General features: G+C 40.3%; 1 protein-coding gene across 1 annotated transcript in view; it reads left to right on the top strand.

The window, feature by feature from the left end:
* dnah9l (dynein, axonemal, heavy polypeptide 9 like) overlaps positions 1–25,734 on the top strand; it is a 271,859-nt gene that overhangs the window by 123,431 nt on the left and 122,694 nt on the right. The window contains 6 exon segments of the mRNA XM_059966255.1: positions 8,992–9,119; positions 17,019–17,167; positions 17,729–17,879; positions 18,075–18,206; positions 22,330–22,503; positions 24,433–24,637. Coding sequence (XP_059822238.1) covers positions 8,992–9,119; positions 17,019–17,167; positions 17,729–17,879; positions 18,075–18,206; positions 22,330–22,503; positions 24,433–24,637 — 939 coding nt within the window.

Below are 25,734 nucleotides of genomic sequence, written 5' to 3'. Positions count from 1 at the left end.
AGGAAAGGAGAAGTATGAGTGTGAGGGCAGCTCATTGTTCTTGGTGTTGGGTGTGGGAAGTCCTGGAGTTTCCTAGCCTCCTGGAAGTCCACATCTGCGCTAGGTGCGCTGAGCTGCAGCTCCTAAGGGACCATGTTAAGGAACTGGAGCTGCAGCTCGATGAACATCGTCTGGTCAGGGAGAGTGAGTAGTTGATAGAGAGGAGTTACAGGCTGGTGGTCACACCGGGACCACAGGAGGCAGACAGGTGGGTCACGGTTAGGAGGGGGAAGGGGAAGAGTCAGGTACTAGAGAGTACCCCAGTGGCTGTACCCCTTGACAAATAAGTAACTCCTGTTTGAGTACTGTTGGGGGGGGGGGGGGACAGCCTACCTGGGAGAAGCAACAGTGGCTGTGCCTCCGGCACAGAATCAGGCCCTGTAGCTCAAAAGGTAGGGAAAGGAAGAGGAAGGCAGTAGTAATAGGGGACTTGATGGTTAGGGGGTCAGGTAGGCGATTCTGTGGACGCAGTCAGGAGACCCGGATGGTAGTTTGCCTCCCTGGTGCCAGGGTCCGGGATGTTTCTGATCGTGTCCAAGATATCCTCAAGTGGGAGGGTGAGGAGCCAAAGGTCGTGGTACATATAGGTACCAATGACATGGGTAGGAAAAGGGAAGAGGTCCTGAAAGAAGAATATAGGGAGTTAGGAAGGGAGTTGAGAAGAAGGACCGCAAAGGTAGTAATCTCAGGATTACTGCCTTTGCCACGCGACAGTGAGAGTGGGAATGGAATGAGGTGGAGGATAAATGCGTGGCTGAGGGATTGGAGCAGGGGCCAGGGATTCAAGTTTTCTGGATCATTGGGACCTCTTTTGGGGCAGGTGTGACCTGTACAAAAAGGACAGGTTACACTTGAATCCTAGGGGGACCAATATCCTGGCGGGGAGATTTGCTAAGGCTACTGGGGAGACTTTAAACTAGAATGGTTGGGGGTGGGAATCAATTTGAAGAGACTAGGAGAGAGGAGATTAGTTCACAAATAGAGAAAGCTAGTAGACAGTGTGTGACGGAGGATAGGCAAGTGATAGAGAAGGGGAGCACTCAGAGCGCAAATGTAGGGAAGAAAGAAGAAAAAGATAATCAAGTTGATTGCATCGTTAGGGATAAACAGAGAGGAAGAGGTGGAGAGTTTCTTAAATGCATCTATTTAAATGCTAGGAGCATTGTAAGAAAGGTGGATGAGCTTAGATTTGGATACTTGGAAATATGATGTTGTAGCTATTAGTGAAACATGGTTGCAGGAGGGGTGTGATTGGCAACTAAATATTCCTGGATTTCGTTCCTTCAGGTGTGATAGAATTGGAGGGGCAAGAAGGGGAGGTGTTGCATTGCTTGTCAGAGAAAACATTACAGCAGTGCTCTGGCAGGATAGATTAGAGGGATCGTCTAGGGAGGCTACTTGGGTGAAATTGAGGAATGGGAAAGGTGTAGTAACACTTACAGGGGTATATTATAGATAACCTATGGGGAGCGAGGATTGGAGGAGCAAATTTGTAAGGAGATAGCAGATATTTGTAGTAAGCACAAGGTTGTGATTGTGGGACATTTTAATTTCCCCATACAGACTGGGAAGCCCATTCTGTAAAAGGGCTTGGATGGTTTGGAGTTTGTAAAATGTGTGCAGGGTAGATTTTTGCAGCAATACATAGAGATACCAATTAGAGAAGGGGCAGTGTTGGTTCTCCTGTTAGGGAATGAGATAGGTCAGGTGACAGGTGTATATGTTGGGGAACACTTTGAGTCCAGTGATCACAATGCCATTAGCTTCAATATAATTATGGAGAAGGATAGGTCTGGACCCAGGGTTGAGATTTTTGATTGGAGAAAGGCTAACTTTGAGGAGATGCAAAAGGATTCAGAAGGAGTGGATTGGAACAATTTGTTTTATGGGAAGGATGTAATAGAGAAATGGAGGTCATTTAAAGGTGAAATTTTGAGGGTACAGTATCTTTATGTTCCTGTTAGGTTGAAAGGAAAGGTTAAAAGTTGAGAGCTCCATGGTTTTCAAGGGATATTGGAAACTTGGTTCGGAAAAAGAGGGAGATTTATAATAAATATAGGCAGCATGGAGTAATTGAGGTGCTCGAGGAATATAAAGAATGTAAAAACAATCTTAAGAAAGAAATTAGAAAAGCTAAAATAAGATATGAGGTTGCTTTGGTAAGTAAGGTGAAAATAAATCCGAAGGGTTTCTACAATTATATTAATAGCAAAAGGATAGTGAGGGATAAAATTGGTCCCTTAGAGAATCAGAGTGGACAGCTATGTGTGGAGCTGAAAGAGATGGGGGAGATTTTGAACAATTTCTTTTCTTCGGTATTCATTAGGGAGAAGGATATTGAATTATGTAAGGTAAGGGAAACAAGTAGGGAAGTTATGGAAACTATGACTATTAAAGAGGAGAAAATACTGGCACTTTTAAGGAATATAAACGTGGATAAATCTCCAGGTCCTGACAGGATATTCCCTAGGACCTTGAGGGAAGTTGGTGTAGAAATAGCAGGAGCTCTGACAGAAATATTTCAAATGTCATTAGAAACGGGGATGGAGCCGGAGGATTGGTGTATTGCTCATGTGGTTCCATTGTTTAAAAAGGGTTCTAAGAGTAAACCTAGCAATTATAGGCCTGTCATTTTGACGTCAGTGGTGGGTAAATTAATGGAAAGTATTCTTAGAGATGGTATATATAATTATCTGGATAGATAGGGTCTAATTAGGAATAGTCAGCATGATTTGTGCATGGAAGGTCATGTTTAACAAATCTTATTGAATTTTTTGAAGAGGTTACGAGGAAAATTGACGAGGGTAAAGCAGTGGATGTTGTCTATATGGACTTCAGTAAGGCCTTTGACAAGGTTCCGCACGGAAGGTTAGTTAGGAAGGTTCAGTCATTGGGTATTAATATTGAAGTAGTAAAATGGATTCAACAGTGGCTAGATGGGAGATGCCAGAGAGTAGTGGTGGATAACTGTTTGTCAGGTTGGAGGCCGGTGACTAGTGGTGTGCCTCAGGGATCTGTATTAGGTCTAATGTTTTTTGTCATATACGTTAATGATCTGGATGATGAAGTGCTAATTTGAATTAGTAAGTATGCAGATGATGCTAAGGTAGGTGGCGTTGTGGATAAAGAAGTAAGTTTTCAAAGCTTGCAGAGAGATTTAGGCCAGATAGAAGAGTGGGCTGAAAGATGGCAGATGGAGTTTAATGCTGATAAGGGTGAGGTGCTACATTTTGGTAGGAATAATCCAAATATGACATTCCTGGTAAATGGTAGGGCATTGAAGAATGCAGTAGAACAGAGTGATCTAGGAATAATGATGCATAGTTCCCTGAAGTTGGAATCTCACGTGGATAGGGTGGTGAAGAAAGCTTTTGGAACGCTGGCCTTTATAAATTAGAGCATTGAGTATAGGAGTTGGGATGTAATGTTGTAATTGTACAAGGCATTGGTAAGGCTGAATTTGGAGTATTGTGTAAAGTTCTGGTCACCGAATTATAGGAAAGGTATCAACAAAATAGAGAGAGTACAGAGAAGATTTACTGGAATGCTACCTGGGTTTCAGCACCTTAGTTACAGAGAAAGGTTGAACATGTTAGGTTTTTATTCTTTGGAGTGTAGAGGGTTGAGGGGGGACTTGATAGAGGTATTTAAAATAATGAGGGGGATAGATCAAGTTGACGTGGATAGGCTTTTTCCATTGAGAGTAGGGGAGATTCAAACAAGAGGACATGATTTGAGAGTTAGGGGGCAAAAGTTTAAAAGTAACACGAGGGGGAATTTCTTTACTCAGAAAGTGGTAGCTGTGTGGAATGAGCTTCCAGTAGAAGTGGTCGAGGCAGGTTTGGTATTGTCATTTAAAGTAAAATTGGATAGGTATATGGACAGGAAAGGAGTGGAGGGTTATGGGCTGAGTGCGGGCCAGTGGGTCTAGGTGAGTATAAGTGTCGGCATGGACCTAGAAGGGCCGAGATGGCCTGTTTCTGTGCTGTAGTTGTTATATGGTTATATAAGTTACTGTCTGACAATGTATGCTTATTATGGAAGGTGACATTCATAGTCCTATGAAATGGCACCATTTCCAGTAATCTGCTTATGGATGCCCATTTTGTATTAATGAAAGCCACTTATTTAAATGTTGTAGAGCCTTTATGAAATGTGACAAAGAGATGTTTTCCAGCGGTGAGGTGAGTGAGAGCAACAAGTCCTGATATAAAGGCACTGTTCGACTGTGTGCTGTCATCTCCCGTCAAGTGGAATAGATTCTCAGATGGATGTGACTATCGATGCTGGGGGTCAATCTCAGCTGCCTGGACGACACTGTGGGAGTTTCTGAAACTAGTGTCCTGGGTCTAACAACCTTCAGCTACTTTACCAATGACCTTTACAGTGATCAACTGGTGCAGATGATTGCACGATGTTCAGTTCCTTTCACAACTGCTTAAGTAAATGAAGCGATCCTTGCGTATCTTCAGCAGCACTTCGACCATTGCTGGTTAACCTTTTTGAGAGTGTGTGCCCAAGTTGGCGATAATCTTCAAAAAAAAATCTCTCGCATTATGGTAATTTTGAGCAGGGATTACCATTGATTAATAAATTAGAAATAATAATTATAGACGCTTTTTTAAGTTAAAAGGTTGAGTTTTGTTGCTTATTTACTTGTTTTCATGGTTTTACAATTAATAAAAGTATAAAGGAGACGGACTGAAATAAGTGAAGCAGTTTGGAAAATCTGTCCAAAAATTACTATTGTTAAGCTTTTTAAAAGACAATTCAAAACAACATAATTTCTAAATAGTACTGATACTGAACTATTTACTATCCAAGTATTGACGTGCACACCAGAAGGATTTCAAAATGTATATTCCAACATCACATGTTCTTGCAACCGTATACTGGTGTTAAGCTCCGTGGCAGGGCAGTTAGCGTGACGCTATTATAGCTTGGGGTGTTGGAGTTCGGAATTCAGTTCTGGTGTCGTCTGTAAGGAGTTTGTATGTTCTCCTTGTGACAGCATGGATTTCCTCCGGGTGCTCTGGTTTCATCCCATGGTCCAAAGACACAGTGGTTAGTGGGTTAATTAGTCATTGTAAATTGTCCTGTGATTAGGCTGTGGTTAAATAGGTGTGTGGCTAGGTGGTGTTTCTCATTGGCCCAGAAGGGCCTGTTCCATGCTGTATGTCTAAATAAAATTAAAAAAATAAAAGCCTACTTCCTGTGAAAATATCTCACTGCTCTTGGGTTAAAAAAAAATTGATGCTTCATTTGGCAGTAGAGATAACCTTATTATGGATGGGGTTTATAGAATCAAGGGGAGGCACTGCATACCATGTGCCAAGAAAATGTTTGCATGTGCTATTAGTTCACCCCTGACCTCAACAACATTCAGGCATAAGTGGCAATCACATTTCTGCCATGAGCAAGTCAGATAATGACCATATCCAACAAGAGACAGTCTCGTCACTTACCCTCCCTTGTTATTCAAGAGCAGGGATCACCAACCTTTTTTGCACCATGGACCGGTTTAATATTGACAATATTCTTGTGGATCATACCGGCTGATGGGGGGTGGGGGGTGTGGGGGAGGGTGTTAAACGTGACTGGAGTACAGCAATACTCAAAGGGGGTTCCTTATGTCCAGTCTATTCTGCTATTTAGTTTACAGGGCTAGCAGCACTTGCTTCTGTCCGGCTTGCTCACGTTTTTTCCACTCAAAAAACTCAACGGGTTTGTGTTTAAGTGCAGGGTGCTTGCACTCAAGATGCCGAAGCAGTTTTGAGGGCTTCATTGCCTCATTAGACAGCCTCTGGGCCAGAATTTCAGCCTCCCACCCGCCGCCAGACGCCTTGGCCAGGTGCGGCTGGTCGTGGGAGGGGTGAGAGGACAAGGTAAGGGCTGGAGGTTCCCGTGCCAGGGCCGCGGTGGTTGCTGTCTGGAGAGAATGACTGACCGAGCGAGGAGGAGTGAGACAGGGTGTGCACTCACCCCCCCCCCCCCCATAGGATCTATCGGCCAACAAAAGCTGCTCCTCTACTTATGAAACTCTGAGTCCAAGTTAGGTCATCTGACAATATTTTAGCACTGGGTTCCCCATGAACATTCAGTGTGCTAAACAGGAGGTAGTGCCCATCTGTCTGCGCTCCAGGCCAGTACCAATGGCACTTCCTGCTGGCCGCGCAAGGCGCCCGGTTACCCGAGGCCAACCAGTTATCCCTGGCGCGAGGGTGTCACTGCATTTAGGCGACTGATGACCTCGTGTGGGTTCAAGTTCAGTGGGCGTGACAGGGAATGAGGAAAGGTGCAGCTGACCTTTATCGTTTCATATCACCAAATCATATCGTTTCCTCGCCAGTGGTTGGGGACCACTGCTCAAGAGCAACACGAGTGCAAGTGGAAATGTGGAAGGAAGTTAAAAGTGAGCAGGAGTTGAGTTCTAGAGATGTGATTCAGAGCAACAAAGCTGGAGTAAACAGGATAGACCAGCCAAGCAGTGAAATAATCTGAGAGAGGTCCTCGGAGTCATGAAAGGGTAGATAGAGAGAAAGATTTCATTTATGCTCAAGTCCATACCTGTGGAGGCATAACTTGTCAAGGATTCAGGCAGAAGTTTATTGCTGAGTGAAGTGGGACCTCCCTCCCCCGGCAAGAGAAGACAGTATGAAATGGAAAGGGAGAGTACATTGAGAGTGAGGGTCTCAGCATGTTTTGTTTCGGGTAACGGTAGTGTGCAGATTTGTGTTTTTTAAGATAAACGTAGATTCTGAAATCCAATGCAGTTTTAAAGAAGCACATCACAAGAACTGCTAAAAGTTCACAGAATGGATTAATTTTTTTAGGCTGCCAATGAACTTTTTGAGCATGCACCGCTGTTGTCTTACAAAGAGGCTAATTCTCTTAATGACTAATTGCAGCTGCTTTTCTGAGATAAGGTGAATGTTCGCTGGTGTGAACTCTGCCTTGTCTGACCCTTTTTGTATCAGAGTCTAGAATTACTAAGATTGGTAAATACTGTATGTTGGGTGTACGATTAAAGTGGTGATTTTCTTTCTAATTTATATGGATACTTTATAATTAGTAATTTTCTTCAAAATTAAAAGAGCAATGTTTGTAATAAAGATATAGAAGATGCTAGCAAAGCGTGTGTTGCCCATCACAAGTTGTCTGTAATGGGTAATGCTTTAATGCTGTAATGCTTTAACTGCTATAGTACGTTATCTCACACAATCTTTGGGCTTCTTGTGCTTATGTCTGCAAATAATTCTTCTGCATTTTGATTTTTAATTAGTTCTCTCAGTAAAAGAAAACACAAATTTTGTTAGCTCAAAAAATGCAGCATGTGTCAGATCTTAGAGAAATTAACACCATTACACAAAACGCTTGCCTACTGCACTTGTGAAGCTCACTGGGCAAATTCTAAACTTAGTGTCAATTCCCGATCTTCCCTAATGTTCCAATATTTTTGTTCCACTTTGTTCATTTATTTTTCATTCTGCTGTTATTGTTCCTTTCATGCTTCATCTTCTGAAATCCTTCAGTGCAGAAATTATTTGAAAAGTTAGACCTTGATGTATCTAATGTTAAATTTGTTTCAATTTCAGCTGCGGTCGAAACAATTTGCAAGAACTATATTTGCTTTGCATGTCTTGTCAAGATAGTTTTGAAAACTTTTTTCAAATATATACGTTATTCATAATATGTACAGTAAATAGGGTCAGAACCTGTCTTGATCTATATTCATTCTACAATCAATTATAATGTGTCCAAAATATTATTTCATCCTTAACTGTAGCATCCATGAAGCGTCCAGAAGTCTTCTTCAAGTTGTAGTCTTTCGGTCTGTAATAGCAATGTGACCCCGGATTGTGGTGCTACTACAGAGAGTTTGAGGTGGCTACTTGAAGCTTCATTGTGTTCCTTAGCACAATTCCAAGACTATCCCTTGGAATGTGCCATTCAGCAACATTCACTAGCTGATGTCTCCTTCCATTGGAGGTTTCAGGCAGACCAGGGAGGGCTACTACAGGAAATTAAATAGAGGCAGAGATCTCGATTTTGCAGAGCACCACCGTACTCCCAAAGTGGGTTTTGAAATGCATGAAGGCATTGTAGATATACTACAGCTTGTGACAAGCTGCGGTATAGGCAGGAGATTCTCATCATTTGCATTTTCTAAATGTGTACAATCATATTTTCTTGTGAATATGGCTTATTTCATGCTATGTGCCTGGGGTGCTGCTGTGGGAAGTTTTTAATTGTTCCTGCATATACTTGTACTCGTGCATATGACAACAAACTTTAACTCTGGCTTTCTCAGGGAAATATTCTTTGCTCAGTAACTGCTTGGTGCTAAGAACCAAGCTGAAACACTTTGATGATTAGCATGCCACAGTTCTTGGAACCTGCCCCCTTCCAACCCCAACCAAACTTCTGATTTCCTATCGTTCCTACTGTGTCTGATAAGGAAATGCTCTAAATATTGCTAAGAGGCAATTGGAGATCGAACAGATAAGAGGTGTGTGAGGTCTGTTTGCAAAGCTAAAATGATTACGTTTCATTCTATCTTTTTGCATTTCATATGGATAGTCATGGCACCTTCTCTCGCTCTTGCTGTCAATTGTGTGTATTTCACCTCCTCTGAGATCTCATTAACTCACTTTTCACTGGAGCCAATTTCAATGCTGTTTTTCCATCTGGTGCTCCTCCAGTCTATTTAGAACAGATAATCCAGAAGTGTAGTAAATCCAGCTTTGGTCATAAGAGTGCTTAGCCCCATTCAGTGTTTTGTGGTGAACATCGGACTTGGAGTGAAAATGCAACGAATTGTCAGTCCTGTGTTATAGAAGAACAATTCATTCTGAAGAGGCCTGTATTGTTCTCCCTGACTTTGGTTTCCAACATATAAACAAGTGTAGTTAATACTGGTGATTTAAAAACCTTTATTTCTTTTCTCACTAGGCTTGTTTTCAATGACCATGAGAGAACTTTCCAGAGTTGCTCACAGAGGTCCAAAGTGGATTGTTTTGGATGGAGACATTGACCCCATGTGGATAGAATCACTTAACACAGTTATGGACGATAACAAGGTTAGTAGATTATACAGTAGGTGGTTAAGTTACTTTTGCGGTTTGTTTATAGCAATCTCAAGGGATCTTTCGAGAGTTTATGCTCCCAATCCCTTCCAATCTTTCAACTCCGGTGTTCCCTTATTCCTTCATCGAATCCAAGTGCAAGCCTCAAACCTCAATGTTCTGAATTTGGCAGTGTAGGAGAAGATGCATCAAGAAGTGGTCAGTACCTGGACCGTCAACAGGGCAAGTTAAATATACACCTTGAGGTTGCCCCTGTGAATAGAGAGGAAGACATAACCATTGGGTGTACAGTATGTCAGTGGGGATGGGGAGGCGCAGGAGAGTGTGTCAGTGATTATACTTTGGAGACAGTCGATTAGGAATGGATCTGATTGCAATTAGTATTGATCATTGAAATTTATAAGGTACTTACTTATCCCAGCAATCTAAAGTTGCAGCAGGGTTCAGAAACAGGCTTTAGATATTTGCTGTACACCTCTTTTAAGCAAAAACAGCCTGATATGGAGAGTAGTGAACAATCCCTGTCTGGTGCTCAAGTGTCTTAAATTCCCAATTTAACCCCAAGAAACGTAAGTGTAGTTTTACCCTTAATGAATAAAAACATTAATTTTGGAAGTGATATTGGTTAGCTTATTGTGAACATTGATAAAGGTTTTTAATTCCTGTAAAGAACTTTGAATTAAAAGAACTGCTTGTGCTATGTACTGTATTTGGTTCTGTATCTAAAGTATTTTCTTTCTTGTTTTCCGTATTATAACCTTTCAGTATCTCCAGAATCAGGTTTAATATCACTGGCATATGTCATGACAATTGTTTGTTTTGCAACAGCAGTTCATTGCAATATGTAATTAAAAAATAAAAATTACAAGTATATACAAAAATAAATAAGTTGTGCAAAAAGAGAGTTTAAACAAAGTAAGGTGTAGTGTTCATGGGCCAGTTTTTGCTTAGTTTGTTTGAACAAATTCATTGTTGGTGGTATGAACTTAGAAGAGTTATTTTTGAAGGAGACTGGTTAACATTAAATCATTCTCCAAGTTCATATGATTTAAATTATGGGCCAAATGAATTTAAACCTTTCAGAGATAGGTAATTACTGATGCTGACAAAAACACACCAAGTAACCCGTTTGTATTTTAAAAATGGCTTGGAGTGGTATGAATGCTCCTTTTTTCGTGCACCTCTCATGAAAGGAGGTGAGAGTGTTCTTCAGATAAGAGTCAAATGGTGGAAAGTGCTTGTATTTTCATTGAAAGTGAAAGCTGCAAATGTGCCCACAGAATGCTAACAAAACAGTGTCACTTCCAGAAAATCTAAGGCTCCATCTCTCTTTAATTTGCTTGATGGTTGCCTGTCAGGATCCCCAGCACTGATATGTTCCTCACTGTGTAAGACTGACTAACGTGCACCCTGTGCATTCTCTTAGGCCCAGTCCCACTGACTGCTCATTTTGTGCTCCTCATTTCAGCTGTTATCTCTTCAAATAACAATCTCAAAGACATTTTGAAACAGTTGAATGGTATTTAATTAAAAAATAAATTAACTTTAAATATTAAAGTCATAATCAAGGTATATTCAAAAACAGAGTGTTCCCTCAAGATATATATGGTACATTTTCTGAGAATTAGTTCAAGTTACTTTTCCCTCATTGTGTCCACAAGCAGGGTAGATGATACCATGAACTTCCCTTCCACTTCCCCTCCCCTAATTTGTTCCTCCATCTTGCCCCTTTAACAATTTTAGAGATATCTTTGTAACAAGATGAAATGAATATGCTGAATACCTTGCAGCTGTCAGTCTATTATTCAAATGTCCACTGCCTGCAAAGTTGAATTTAATGTTCCTACTTTTGTGTGCTGTGTTCATGCTGTTTTACTGACACCTTGAACACCAAAAACAAAAAGCTGGGTGATGTCAATGAGATTTCCTCTCATGGGAAACCACCGTCTGTACCAGGGTTAATATGCTGGTTTCTGTTGTTCCCTTGTGAATGAAATGCCAGAGTTATTCAAAAACCATGATGAAGATTGTGAAAATAAGAAAAGAGAAGTTTGCAGCCCCTGTGATTATATACTGTACTTCTGGTGGTCACATTCTGGGCCCCTACTAGACTACAGGTCAAAAGCTGAGAAGTGAGAGTAGTGCGTGTCATTCCAACTTTGGCTGATATGGACACACTGGGCTTCTGTACATTTCTATGATTCTAAGATACCTGTTGTAAGTGCAGAAAAAGTTGCAAGTTTTGAGGTGCTTGGAATGAGTCTTATCACGAAAGGAATACCTGAATTCCTGACAAAATGCCATAAAAATGTCCATAATCACGATTGAAGGACAGCAATTTTGAAACCTTTGATTTTAATCTGATCATAGATATACTGGTTTAATTTTGTTATTGATCATGGCATTTTTGTCATTTCAGCCAAGTTTCTGTTAGAAATAAATATATTACTGTATTAATTATTGCCCTTCAGAGAGGTTATCTTTGGTATAATTGTAGAGGGTGTCAAATACTGACCCAAGAAACTAAGTTTCAAAGAAACCTACAATATTTGATATATTTAATAGTGATGTTTTGGGTAGGAGTTGAGGAGAGAGAAATGGTCAGAAGTTTCAAGGTATGGTTAATGATCAGGCAAGACTGGTTAGGGACAGCTAGAGGATGATTAGAGATCTGGATTTTCATGAGATGCGAGTTTTTGGAGACTGGGACGAGGGAAAACAAGATGTGATTGTGAAAAAAAAGTTGAGGGGATATTATTTTGGCATCACATATTTCAAGATCTGCTCTGCACAAAGACAACCTGGTGACTTTATTTCTCTTTTTCCTGAGTCACAGTGAGTTAATTGGTTATTTAATGAGGATTTGGAACTTACCAGATTTATTGAACTCTATGTTCTCATCATTGCCATAGAAACATAGAAAACCTACAGCACAATACAGGCCCTTCGGTCCACAATGCTGTGCCAAACATGAACAAACCAGAAATTACCCAGGGTTACCCATAGACGTCTATTTTTCTATGCTCCATATACCTATCCAAGAGTCTCTTAAAAGACTCTATCGTATCCCAATTGTGCCAGTTGCCCAATTTAGGTAAATTGAAGTCTGGAACTTGGTTATTGGTTCGAGTGGGATGGTTTGCAAGCATAAGTTCCTGAGATTTTGTTGACGGGGCACTCACATGGTTTTGGTTAATGGCAGTGGCATAGCACCTGTGAGTTGGATTTTGGAAACTGAAGGATTGCAATTGTGATGAACAGGAAAATAAAAACAGTCAAGATCAGCTTGAACTCGTGGGATGGGGTGTGAAGGTCTTGGATGCACTGAAGGCAGAAAAATAACAGTCAACCAAATCTAAGCCAATATATTAAGCTTCAGTAAAGTATTCAAAATTGAATTCCAGATTCTCATCACAGTATCATTTACATGAATTGCATAAGTCATTTTCAGAAGGAATGAGCGTTTTATGTTATGTTCAGTTTTTAGCCAGAAGTTCAATGGTCTGAAATTCCCATGCTCGTGTCCAGTTTTATATCATCCCATTCACCCATCAAGCCTGCTGACCTACTCTGGCACCTAGTTTAGTAAATATTGAATCTTAAGTTCTCACCTTTGTTTTCAATAAAAATTCTTACTTTTTGAATCCCTTCAAACCCCACTCCTCTGTACTTCTAAAGTTGTACCATGGAGAGCATTCTGACAGGCTGCATCAGTGTCTGGTACGGGGGGGGGGACACTGCTGCACAGGACCGAAAGAAGCTGCAGAAGGTTGTGAATCTAGTAAGCTCCATCTTGGGCACAAGCTTACAAAGTACCCAGGACAACTTTAGGGAGCAATGTCTCAGAAAGGCAGCATCCATTATTAAAAACCTCCAGCACCCAGGGCATGCCCTTTTCTCACTGTTGCCATCAGGTAGGAGGTACAGAAGCCTGAAGGCACACACTCAGTGATTCAGGAACAGCTTCTTCCCCTCTGCCATCTGATTCCTAAATGGACATTGAAGCTTTGGACACCTCACTTTTTTAAAAGTATACAGTATTTCTGTTTTTGCATATTTTTAAAAATCTATTCAATATACAAGATTGATATACTTGTTTATTTATTATTATATTTTATTTATTATTTTTTTCTCTGCTAGATTATGTATTGCATTGAACTGCTGTTGCTGCGTTAACAAATTTCACATCAGGTGATAATAAACCTGATTCTAATTCCTCATAACCATCTGATATATCTACGCTGATTCCAGATCTAACTTGTCTAATACAACACTTCACCTGAGAATCTGCTAGGGTCATCTACTGTGTCCTGTGCAGCCTCCTCTATATTGGTGAGACCTGTCATAAATTGGGGGACCACTTCGCTGAGTACCTCCGCTCCATCCACCAAAAGCTGAACTTCCTGGTGGCCTAACATTGTAATTCCCATTCCCATTCCTGTTCTGACATGTCAGTCCATTCTCCTCCTCTTGCGCCAAGATGAGGCAACCCTCAGGGTGGATGAACAACACCTTATTTTCCATCTGGGTAGATGCCTACCTGATAGCAGGAATATCTATTTCTTCTTCCAGTTAAAAAAAAAATACCCTCTCCCTCCCCTCTTCTATTCTCTACTCTGGCCTCCTACCTCTTGTCATCTGCCTATCACTTCCCCCTGGTGCCCTTCCTCCTTTCCTTTCTCCTGTCGTCCACTCTTCTCTCCTATCATATTCCTCCCTCTCCAGCCCTTTACCCTTCCCACTCACCTGGCTTCACTTATCACCTTCTATAAAATCCTCCTCCCCCCTCCCCCACCTTTTTATTCTGGCATATTTCCCCTTCCTTTCCGGTCCTGGAGAAGGGTCTCAGCCTGAAACAGTTTGGCTATTCCATGCAATCAGAATCAAGTTTAATATCGCTGGTATATGTCATGCAATTAGTTAACTTAGCAGCAGCAGTACAATACATAATAATATAGGGGGGGGGGGAACTGAATTGCAGTAAGTATGTAAATATTAAATAGTTAAATTAAATAAATAGTGCAAAAATTTAAGAAGTAGTGAGGTAGTGTTAATGGGTTCAATGTCCATTCAGAAATCGGATGGCAGAGGGGAAGAAGCTGTTCCTGAATCGTTGAGTGTGTGCCTTCAGGCTGCTGTACCTCCTTCCTGATTGGAACAGTGTTGAAGAGGGCATGTCCTGGATGGTGCGGGTCATTAATGATGGATGCCGCCTTTTTGAGGCACGGCTCCTTGAAGATATTTTGGATTCTGCTGAGGCTAGCAACTATGATGGAGCTGACTAATTATACAACAATCTGCAGCTTGCTTCAATCCTGTGCTGTTGCCCCCACTCCCCTGTTTCAGACGGTGATGTAGCCAGTCAGAATGCTCTCCACAGTACATCTGTAGAAATTTTGAGTATTTTAGGTGACAAATCAAATCTCCTCAAACTCTTAACGAAGTATAGCTGCTGTCTTGCCTTCTTTATGGCTACATCAATATGTTGGGACCAGGTTAGGTCCTCAGAGATCTTGACACCAAGGAACTTGAAATTGCTCACTTCCTCCACTTCTGGTTGCTCTATGAGGGCAGGTGTGTGTTTGCTGGTCTTACCCTTAATGAAATCCCCAATCAGCTCTTTCATTTCATTGGCAAGGTTGTTGCCGTGACACCATCAACTAGCTGGTATATTGCTCGCCATCTGAAGTCCTGCCAACAATGGTTGTATCATCAGCAAATTTTGTAGATGGTATTTGAGCTATGCCTAGCCCCACAGTCATGTGTATTATAGGGAGAGTAGAGCAGTGGGCTAAGCACACACCCCTGAGGTGCACCAGTGTTGATTGTCAGCGAGTTGGAGATCTTATTGCCACTCTGCACAGATTGTGGTCTTACAGTTTGGAAATCAAGGATCTAGCTGCAGAGTGAGGTGCAGAAACCTGGGTCCTGTAGCTCTTCAACCTGGACTGTAGGAATGATGATATTAGACGCAGAGTTATAGTCAATAACCAGCATCCTGACAGAGGTATTTGAATTGTCCTGGTGATCCAAGGCCCATGGAGACCTGTTGAGATCGTGTCTGCTGTAGACCTATTGTGGCGATAGGCAAATTGCAGTGGGTCCAGGTCCTTGCTGAGGCAGGAGTTGATCTTAACCATAACCAAATTCTCAAAGCACTTCATCACCGTAGATGTGAGTGCTACTGGATGATAGTTGTTAAGGCAGCTCACATTGCTCTTTTTGGGCACTGGTATAATTGTTGCCCTTTTGAAGCAGTTGGAAACTTCTGATTGTAGTAGTGAGAGATTTTAAGTGTCTTCAGGCACCCTTGCCCAGTTGGTTGGCACAAGGTTTCAGAACCTTAACTGGTACTCCCATTGGGGGCTTGTCATCTCACCCTCCTCACAGCTTGAAGTCAGTCTCCGAGACAGAGATCACAGGGTCACTGGATGCTGCAAGCATCCTCGTTGCTGTAGTTTATTCTCCCTTTCAAAGCGAGCGTAAAAGGCATTGAGCTCATCTGGTAGTGAAGCATCACTGCCATTTCATGATTTTGGGTTTCACTTAGTAGGAAATAATGGCCTACAAACACTGCCAGTGTTGACGTGAATCTGATGTCACAGCCGACCTCGCTCAGAATTGTTTCTTTGCTCTTGTGATAGCCCCCCCCGCAAGTCATACCTGGCTTTCTTGTGCAGACTTGGGTTGCCAGATTTGAATGCCACAGATCTAGCCCTCAGCAGACTATGAACCTCCTGGTTCATCTGTGGCTTTTGATCTGGATACTTTCTAGTAAATTCCCATAGGCACACACTCATCCATGTTGATTTTAATGAAGTTGGTGACAGCTGTGGCATACCCATTCAAACTCAGAAACGAATCCCTGAATACAGTCCAGTCCACCGATTCAAAGCAGTCCTGTAAGTGCTCCTGTCCCTCCCTTGTCCATACATTCATGTTTCTCACTGCTGGTGCTGCAGTCTTCACTCTCTGCCTGTACTCGATCAGACTTTCCACAGTGTGGTGTGGGAGAGCGTAGTAAGCATATTTGATGGTGGCGTGACAGTGGTCCGAAGTGTTGGTTCCTCAAGTACTACAGGTGATTTGTTGATGGAAATTATTTAGTGGCTTTATCAAGCTGGCCTGGTTAAAATCCCCCAAAATAGTGGGAGGTCGTCAGGGTGTGCTGTTTCATGCCTGTTGATCACCTCGCAAAGTTTGTCTAGGCCTGAGGTGGAATGTACGCTGCTGTAACTGCTGAAATATCCCGCGGCAGGTAAAACAGGCGGTACTTGATCGTGAGATGTTCCAGGTGAACAGGACTAGGACAGCATCTCCACATTTGCACACCGTGAAGAATAAGCATTCGGCATGGACTAGATGGGCCGAGATGTCCTGTTTCTGTGCAGTAATTGTTATATGGTTATAAGAGTTGATCATGAAGCATAAAAGACTCGGTAGTCCTATCTGGGTGGTGTATTGTGAACCCTTCAATCTGAATCACTGACAGAGGGGGTTAACCAAGATTCTGTGAAACAAGAGATGCGTGTGGTCATAGTGCTGCCTGATCTGAGTTCCTCCTGAATTTTGTGTTTGTTGCTCAGATATAATAATTGTGCCTTCAGCTATCAAAGTTATGAACTACAAGATTCCCTCCCTAACCCTTTCCATGTTGCTCTCTTGCTTGCTTATAACGTTGCTCCTTAATGTAAATCTTAATGCTTTTAAGCTTTAGGTCATCTGCCCTGATACTCCATGAGTGACCCTATTTCGTGTGTTTTTGTGGTAATGCTGCTGCAAAATATCTTGGAACATTTTTGCAATATTAAATTGTAAATAAGAAGCTGTTATTGGTACCTTGATATTGAACTGCCAATCTAACATTATCCAATATGTTTTTTCTGTCCCTAGGTACTGACTTTAGCTAGCAATGAGCGTGTATCCTTGACTCCATCTATGAGGTTATTATTTGAAATCAGTCATCTACACACAGCGACTCCAGCTACAGTGTCCAGGGCTGGCATAATATACGTCAATCCACAGGATTTAGGGTGGAGTCCGTAAGTAGCTTGTGGATTTGAACTTTACTCTGAATTAAAACAAAGTACTCGAAGCATTCAGTAGGTCAAACAGTATCTCCAGAGAAGAAGCAGAATTAATGTTTGAGTTATAGACACTTTGTCAGAGTTTCAAACTCAAACATTCTCTGCTTCTTTTTCCACAGACGCTGCCTAATGTTTTCATCATTTTCTGTTTTTATTTCAGAATTCCACCGTCTTCAGTATTTTTAACTTTTTGTTCACTATAATACTTGAGCTGTTTCACTTTTAGAGTTACAAAAATACACTGATACAAAATTCACAAATCATGACCCAGAAGTTTGAGAGATGTGGAATAAAGTTGGCTGTCACAGAACTTGTGTGAAAAAACATAAACAAATCACCCTTTTTTAACTCTAATTTTTTGACATGTACTTAGATAATATGGCTCTGCATTGCAGAAAATCATGATATGGCCATTTTCTAAGGACATGATTCCCTCTCTTCCCCCACCTCCCCCTAGTAAAGAGAGGTCACCTGTATTTTTGGTCAGATATGCAATCACTTTTCATTCTCTTGTAGGTATGTCACTAGCTGGATTGACACACATGAAGCCCAGTCAGAGCGGGCGAATCTTACCATACTGTTTGAGAAGTATGTTCCTATCTGTCTGGAACAAGTGCGTGGTAATCTTAAAACTATTACTCAAACTCCTGAAAACAGTATTGTACAGGTATGAAGCTTTTCTGCTTTTCTGTTTTTCTTAATTGGATGTAACTATTGAAACATTTGTGTTACTATCACCACTTCCAATTGTTAAAAATTTTGTTGAAGCTAAGTCATTGAAGGAGCCTACCTAGCTCATGCCAGTCTAGATTTATGTTTTAATATTTTTGTTTGTTTCACTAAACATTTTCTTCTCTTTCAGACCTTATGTTCTTTACTAGACTGCTTATTAACGCCCAAAAATACAACCCAAGACACTCCACGTGAGATCTATGAGATGTACTTTGTGTTTGCTTGTGTCTGGGCTTTTGGTGGAGCTCTGCTACAAGATCAAGTAAGTTTCAAACAATTTTCTTCTTCGTATTTTAAGCTTGTTTTTAATTGGAGCAGTCCAGTAAAATGTTCACAAGTTATAGCAAATAGAGAACTGTAGGAAAAATATATTTAAAACATTAGTGATTTGAATTAAACTGGATATTTAAATATTGAGGTTTACAGATAATTCTTTTAGGCTGACTAAGAATTCTGACAATCTAGGATTATTAACAAAGATAACTTTGTTAAGGTAAATCATGCATTTGTTTAATGTATGTATATATATATATATATATATATATACAGGAGGTGTCTGATAAAGAGGCTGTGTTGGTGCATGGCCAAGTGGTTAAGGCATTCGTCTAGTTATCTGAAGGTTGCTGGTTCGAACCTTGGCTGAGGCTTCGTGTTGTGTCTTGAGCAAGGCACTTAACCACACATTGCTCTGCGAAGACACTGGTGCCCTTCCCTTGGACAACATTGGTGGCATGGAGAGGGGAGACTTGCAGCTTGGGCAATTGCCGGCCTTCCATTAAAAAAAACCTTGCCCAGGCTTGCGCCCTGGAAACTTTCCAAAGTACAAATCCATGGTCTATTGAGACTAACGGAGGCCTACACATTCAATAAAGAGGTTACTGGTTGTATTTCTGTATGTTTGTGGTCTTCCACTGCTGTAACCCAGCCACTGCAAGGTTTGAAATATTGTGCATTCAGAGATACTGTTCTACACACCACGGTTGTAATATGTGGTTATCCTAGTTACTGTTGCTTCCTGTCAGCTTGATCCAGTCTGGCCATTCTCCTCTGGCCTCTCTCACTAACGAAGTGTTTTTGCCCAGAGAACTGCTGCTCACTAGATGTTTTTTGTTTGCTTTTAGCATCATTTTCTAAACTCTCGAGACTGTTGTGCATGAAAATCCCAGGAGATCAGCAGTTTCTGGGATACTCAAACCACCCTGTCTGGCACCAACTATCATTCCAGAGTCAAAGTCACTTAAACCACATTTCTTCCCCCTTCTGCGGTTTGATCTGACCAACAGCCGAACCTCTTGACCATGTCTGACCATGCATTGCGTTGCTACCATAATTGATAGATTAGATTTTTTTAATTAACAAGCAAGTGCACAAGTTGACTTAATAAAGTGGCCACTGAGGCAGATCAGGGATGGCCTTGACCTTGCTGTAGAACCTGAGTCCATTATGGCTGTCAGCTAATGCTGGGCCTTATGAACTCCTTCCACCCATCAGATGATTATTTTTGTTGACTCTCAGCCTTTAGTTTCCTGTAGAGCGGCTTCTTTTTCCTGGAGCTTCCAATCCAAGGATGCCTTGGAAATGTCATTAATTAGCACTTGGATCTTCTGGGCATTTTCATCAAGCCTGTTCTGGTGGTCTTTGGAAAGAAAACAAGGAGACCCTTCAGGGTGATAATTAGTGAAACCAGGGCAGATAATTGTGAATTCAAATCAGTCCAGGCACCATGGTGTCTTTCTGCGTCTTGCAGGCTGAAGGTTGATAAGTTGTCTCCGCGGCATTGTCAAAGAAGTCCTTGCTTTGTACTGTCCTTCAAACGTTGACACTGTAGTGTTTTCATCAATGTTTCTGTTGACACTGTTTGCTTCAGTCCAAGCATTTAAGATGCAATCTGCTAACAGCTAAAACAAACGCAAAAATAAAACAGGAGTGGTCATTGCCCATTGCAAGAAATTCACTGAAAACCTCTACCCGTACGATTCTGTCCTTGACGTGAGTGCCCTTAACCCCATCTGACAGCAACCCTTTGGGCTAAACTGTGCCAATACACCTGACCAAAAGAGGTTAAAAATTTATTTGATGATTATCAAAATGCCAGGGCCTTGGCAGCAGAAGATACCCCTGCTTAAGTTCTAAACTTGATAATAAAGAATTTAGGTCACCAATGCACAATCTTGTTGCCTTTATCTGGAAAGTGAAGATCATGCTGAGCAATGTCAGATGTCTCTGGACCTTTTTCAAGAACGGAGATATGTTCAGTTGATAACTACATAGGGAAGGTCTTCATCAGGGTCCTCCTCAACCTCTCCTCACAGTGGCTGAAGAGTTGCTGAGGGAATTTAAACAGGTAGGGACTGAATTAAAATGCAGAACCAAAAGGTAGTAATCACAGGATTGTTACCTGAGCCATGTGTAAATTGGGACAGAGTTAATAAGATCGGAGAGTTAAATGTCTGGCTCCCCTAAATCTTCCAGATCACTGGTGTGATAAGTAAACCATCATCAATATTCTCTTCCAGGCTGACATCCCCACGTTACAGCTCTTTGGGCAGGCTCAACGTCAGACTCTCAAAATGCACAGTGTTGTTTTGGGAAGAGGTTACAAGGTCAACAGAGAAAAACAATTCAAAGATATCCCCAAAGTCTCGTTGAAAAAATGCAACATCCACACTGAGCATAGGGCACAGTACAGGCCCTTCAGCCCGCATGTTGTGCAGACCTTTTAATCTTCTGTATGATCAATTTAACTCTTCACTCCTACATAGTGCTCCATTTTTCTCTTTTATCCATATGCTGCCGATCTAAAAAGTCCTGAGTGTATCTGACTCTACTATCACTCCTGGCAGCTTGTTCCACGCACTCACCACTTTCTATGTTGTAAAAAATTCTATATCTGACATGCCCTCTCTATATTCCTCTGATCACCTTAAAGTTATACTCCCTCTTATCAGCCGTTTACAATGTTTGAAAAAGTCTTTGGCTGTCCACTCTTTTTATGCCCCCTATAATGTTATACAACTGGATCAAGTCACAACTGGCTTATGACATTCAAAGTGGACAAGGAACTTTTAGGATGCCACTAGGAATGTGTTAGAAGCATGTGGGAAATTGGTGTGAAATGGTATAATTAGCATACTGCTTCCAAACTATCCATCTGCCTTCCTAATCAGCCATCTCTTTGTGTGTGTGTGGAAGCATTTGCAGTTCCCGTGCTTGTCTCATTTGTCAGCTCGAAACCCACAGAACTGGAATAGAAGGAAGTCATCTTTGATCTAGAAATTTATAAGAGATAAATATGTTTATAAAAGTGCTAATTGATACGTTGGGCTGTCCTGTGAGAGATGTTCAAATAGGATGGTTCCATTCTCACTGGAGCTTAGAGAGGAATGAAAGGTAATTTAATTGAAACAAAACGTTCTGAGAGGATTGTGGGATTGTTGGTGATCAGGTATTTTTTAAGGACTGAAATCATAAATAATTCCTTTGGGGGTTGTGAATCTTTGAAATTCTATCAAAGAGGGTTTTGGATTTTGATTCAAGGCAGGAATCAGAATCAGACTGGGGTTTAATATCACCAACATGTCAAAAAATTAGTTGTTATGCGGCAGCAGTACATTGCAATACATGATAAAAGCTGCAAATTGCTGTAAGAAGTATATGTATATATTTTAAAAATTAAATTAATTAGTGCAGAAAGAGTGTTTGTGGGATAATTGTCCATTCAGAAATCTGATTGCAGAGGGGAAGAAGCTGTTCCTGAATCATTGAGTGTGTGCCTTCAAGCTCCTGTACCTCCTCCCTGATGGGAGCAATGAGAAGAGGGCATGTCATGGGTGATGGGGATCTTTAATGATGAATGCTGCCTTTTTGAGGCATCGCTCCTTGAAGATGTCCTGGATGCTGAGGAGGCTAGTGGCCAAGATGGAGCTGACAGAATTTAAAACTTTCTGCAGCTTATTTTGATCCTGTGCAGTATTCCCACCACCACCCCCACCCCGCATACCAGATCATGAAGCAGCCAGTTAAAATGTGCTCCATGGCACGTCTGTAGAAGTTTGTGAGACAATGGACTGAAGGGTTAAGAGTCATGGGATTTGGTGACTGGGTGAAAAAGTGGACATGATACAGTCTTGGTGAAGGGTCTTGGCTCAAAATGTTAACTGCTCATTTCCCTTCATAGATGCTGCCTGATCTGCTGAGTTCCTCCAGCATTTTGTGTGTGTTATTCATCAGACAGATTCTTATTGAAAAGGCAGGGCATTTTTGAAAAGCTGTGTAATCCCTCTTCCTATTTTGTGTGTGTGGTTTTTAATATGACGTAAGCTTTTGTATTTAATGACCTCCCAATAATGTAATATAAAAGTTGATTGTTGTTTTTCTTTTACCAGCTAATTGACTATCGAGTCGAATTTAGTAGATGGTGGACCAAAGAGATGAGAACGATTAAGTTCCCATCCCAAGGAACAGTCTTTGATTATTATATTGACCCTGATACTAAAAAGTTTGCTCCATGGACAGAAAAAGTCCCAACTTTTGAAATGGATCTAGATGCCCCTCTACAGGTAGGATATATCAGGGCAGGTTTCACAGCATGCTTGCAAGTCAGAAGCAATTCATACAGAATGGAATTAATTATTGTTTCAAACAGGAATTAAGTGGGTTTTAACCAGCTTTCAGACAACTGAATGTCACCAAATTGGATGTTGCTTTTATGTGGTTGGACTCAAAATTCAGAAGAACAAAGTACAGATAGTTTAAAAATTCAAGGTTGATGGTGACTAGAACTGGCATTGATATGGCTCCTTCAAATCCCTGTTGTATATTTAAATTTTAATGTTTCCATCATTTGTTCGTAAGTGTGAATTAACAGCCTTGATCTTTCTCTTTAGTTACTTTTCTGAGAAAGGACTCCAATTTAATTCAACACTGTAGATTTAGTGCTTTTCTATATTCCACCAGGCAGAATCAATAATGTGACTGAAGTGAAGAAGATAAAAATTTATGGTATCTTGCAATTTAATGGTTGAAAAGATGCAATTTGAGAGATCATAAATTGTGAAGGAGTTTATGCTTCATTGCCTCTGATTCACTGCTTGCTGTTAGAACTTGATTTGTGACTGTCCATGATGTGTGATTAATGATGTGATCAATGCTTACCTCTGTGCAAGACTTCATTGCTAATGCTCTTCATTAGAATAAATAAAAGATGGTAATTTAAAAAGAAACTTTGAAACATATAATGTAAGATAGCAGATTTTGCTTTGGAGGATATGCTGTCTTGATGACTGCCTTTAGAATGTCCATCTGCAGTGCACTAATAATTAAATTTTTTATGAATATTATAGAAATTCCTGTTGTATCAACTAACCTTTGCAATTATAATTACAGTGAGTGAAAAGAAATGTAGGAATGGCAAGGTCCAGACCACTTTGTTGGTGTTTTAAGATCTGCCCAACAACTTTGATCATACCATAACTGAACAAAGATAAATAATGTAATTTGCAGCAGTTTTGAAATAGGTTATCTATGTAAATTATAGATAAACTTTGCTGAAAGCTATATATTTTCTGCCTAATCAGCCCTGATATATTGACTGAAGCATATCAGTAAACACAATTTTGTAAGTTTGTCTTTTATTCTGTAATTCTACTTATTTTCAAATTTACTACACAGAAGTCTCTTAAAATGTATTTTGCCAAGTATTTTCAAATGATATATTATCAATGTTAAGTTTAATGCTTTCCACCTCCTTTATATAGAAAGTGTTCAGATACAGAGCTGCTAATTGAAATTCACTACACTTTTCATTTTTAACAGAAGCATTGCAACTAACCTGCACATTTATAATGTGTTTCTTAATTCACTGGAATCAACTGCAGCAATCCTTAAAGGCATTTGATATACTTAATCTTTTTGGCTCTTAATGCTTTTTATTAAAATACTCATTTTAAAAACTTATTTGCAAATTCCTATCCATGCTCCCTACGGTGCATTTATAATCTTATCTAAATACATTTTAAAACTGGTGCTTTTTTCCTAAAGTTTATCAAAGGTGCAAAGTTTATCAAGTGATAAATGCATTTAGCAACATGTGCCCGTAAGTTTGTGTGCTGAAGGTACATTGAAGGCTTGCACATAGTCTAGGCTGATATTGTGAAGGATGTTAAATTAAGACTTTGTCAGCTTGCTGCAGGTGACCATAAGACATAATACCTCCTACTTATATAAAATTTAGAGTATTTTTTCGGGATCCACAATTGACACTGATCAATTAAGATATCTGGCTCTTTATTTGATTTGCTCCACATGAAACATCTTTTGCAATGTAGCACAGTGCGAAAATGAGAAATATACATTATAACTGTAAATTATTTTCCAGTAGGCGGGAAAAAGGCAGTTGTAAGAACTATTTTAATCATTAATGCTTTGCCGTAATATCACTGCAAAGTTTCAGATATTTTTTGATGTATGTTTTTCTTTTCTGTAAATAGGATGTACTTGTTCATACTCAAGAAACAGTTAGCCTGAAGTATTTCATTGATTTACTTTTGGAAAAGGGAAAACCAGTGATGTTGGTTGGCAATGCAGGGGTAGGAAAGACTATCCTTGTATCAGAAGAACTTTCAAAGCTAACAGAAAATTATATTGTAACTAAAGTTCCTTTTAACTATTATACAACATCAGCCATGCTACAGCGTAAGTATTTTTTGGCTTGTTTTAATATTAATTCTACTTGTAGTTATAAAGCACATAGTGTTACGTTCGGTTAAAATCTGCTCTCCCTGAAATCCCTAAAGTTAAGCTGTTACTTTCTAGCTAAATTTTGCTTTTCTGCATAACGTATGGAGGCATTTACAGTTTTGGAAGTTTTGATGTGTGTGATTGATTGCAGCCAATGTGTGTGAGTAGGTGGCATACAGTGTTCTTGGGACAGATCAACGGCCTTTTTGTTTTTTTTGGAAACTTCGTCGGGCAGCAATTTTTCATTGGCAGCTAAATTTGAATGAAATGTAGGTCAGACTTATAAGCTACTTTGTGGTTCCCTGGGTGAACATTTGTAGTTGGGGCTTTTTTTCTCTTAAATATGGTGTCTTATTGGTCTGTTTGCCTGTCCAAGCAGAGAAAAGTTTGGATCTATATGTTGGACTGATAACAGCTAATGATCCAGATACAAGATTCCAGTTTTCAATAACTGTTCAATCAATTAGATTTAGCAATTTTTGATGTAAATATAATGGTTAGATTGTAAATCTACAGTGTTCATTGTGAAATAAACCATTTGTTCATTTACAAGACTGTGTGTCCCAGACTGATAGTTCATTTAGCTTGCCAACCAAATGCCAAGAGTCAATTGATGTCTAGGTTGCTGTGGGTCTTTAGAAACACCACCAATGAATCTTGGACTTGTACTATTTACAATAAGTTCACTTTCAACATCAAAAAGTGCAAAATTAATTACTGTATTGTAAGTGAGGTTTTATAAATTGGCTTATGTCCATTTTTACATATAGGTCTGACCCTGCTATCAATCAAGAGTTTTTACCCCTGCATGCACAAGGATCTTTAAAAGTTGACTAGCCAGTTACCCAATGCTTTAATTGACCTGCCTCATTGCCACATTTCAATGATCCATGTCAGTGATGTGTAGAATTACATACAGCACCAAATGATGTCTGAACACAGGGAAATTGTCATCAGATTGTGTAACCTGTAATAACTAATCTTAATTTTGTATGTTTTTATGTATGTATCAATAAGAAATTCCAATTCATAAATGCAATGTTGTCACAGTC

This window comes from Hypanus sabinus, chromosome 4 (genome assembly GCF_030144855.1).
Source record: "Hypanus sabinus isolate sHypSab1 chromosome 4, sHypSab1.hap1, whole genome shotgun sequence".
NCBI lineage: Eukaryota > Metazoa > Chordata > Chondrichthyes > Myliobatiformes > Dasyatidae > Hypanus > Hypanus sabinus.
Note: the sequence above shows the minus strand (reverse complement) of the source record. Positions and strands in the feature narration are given on the sequence as shown.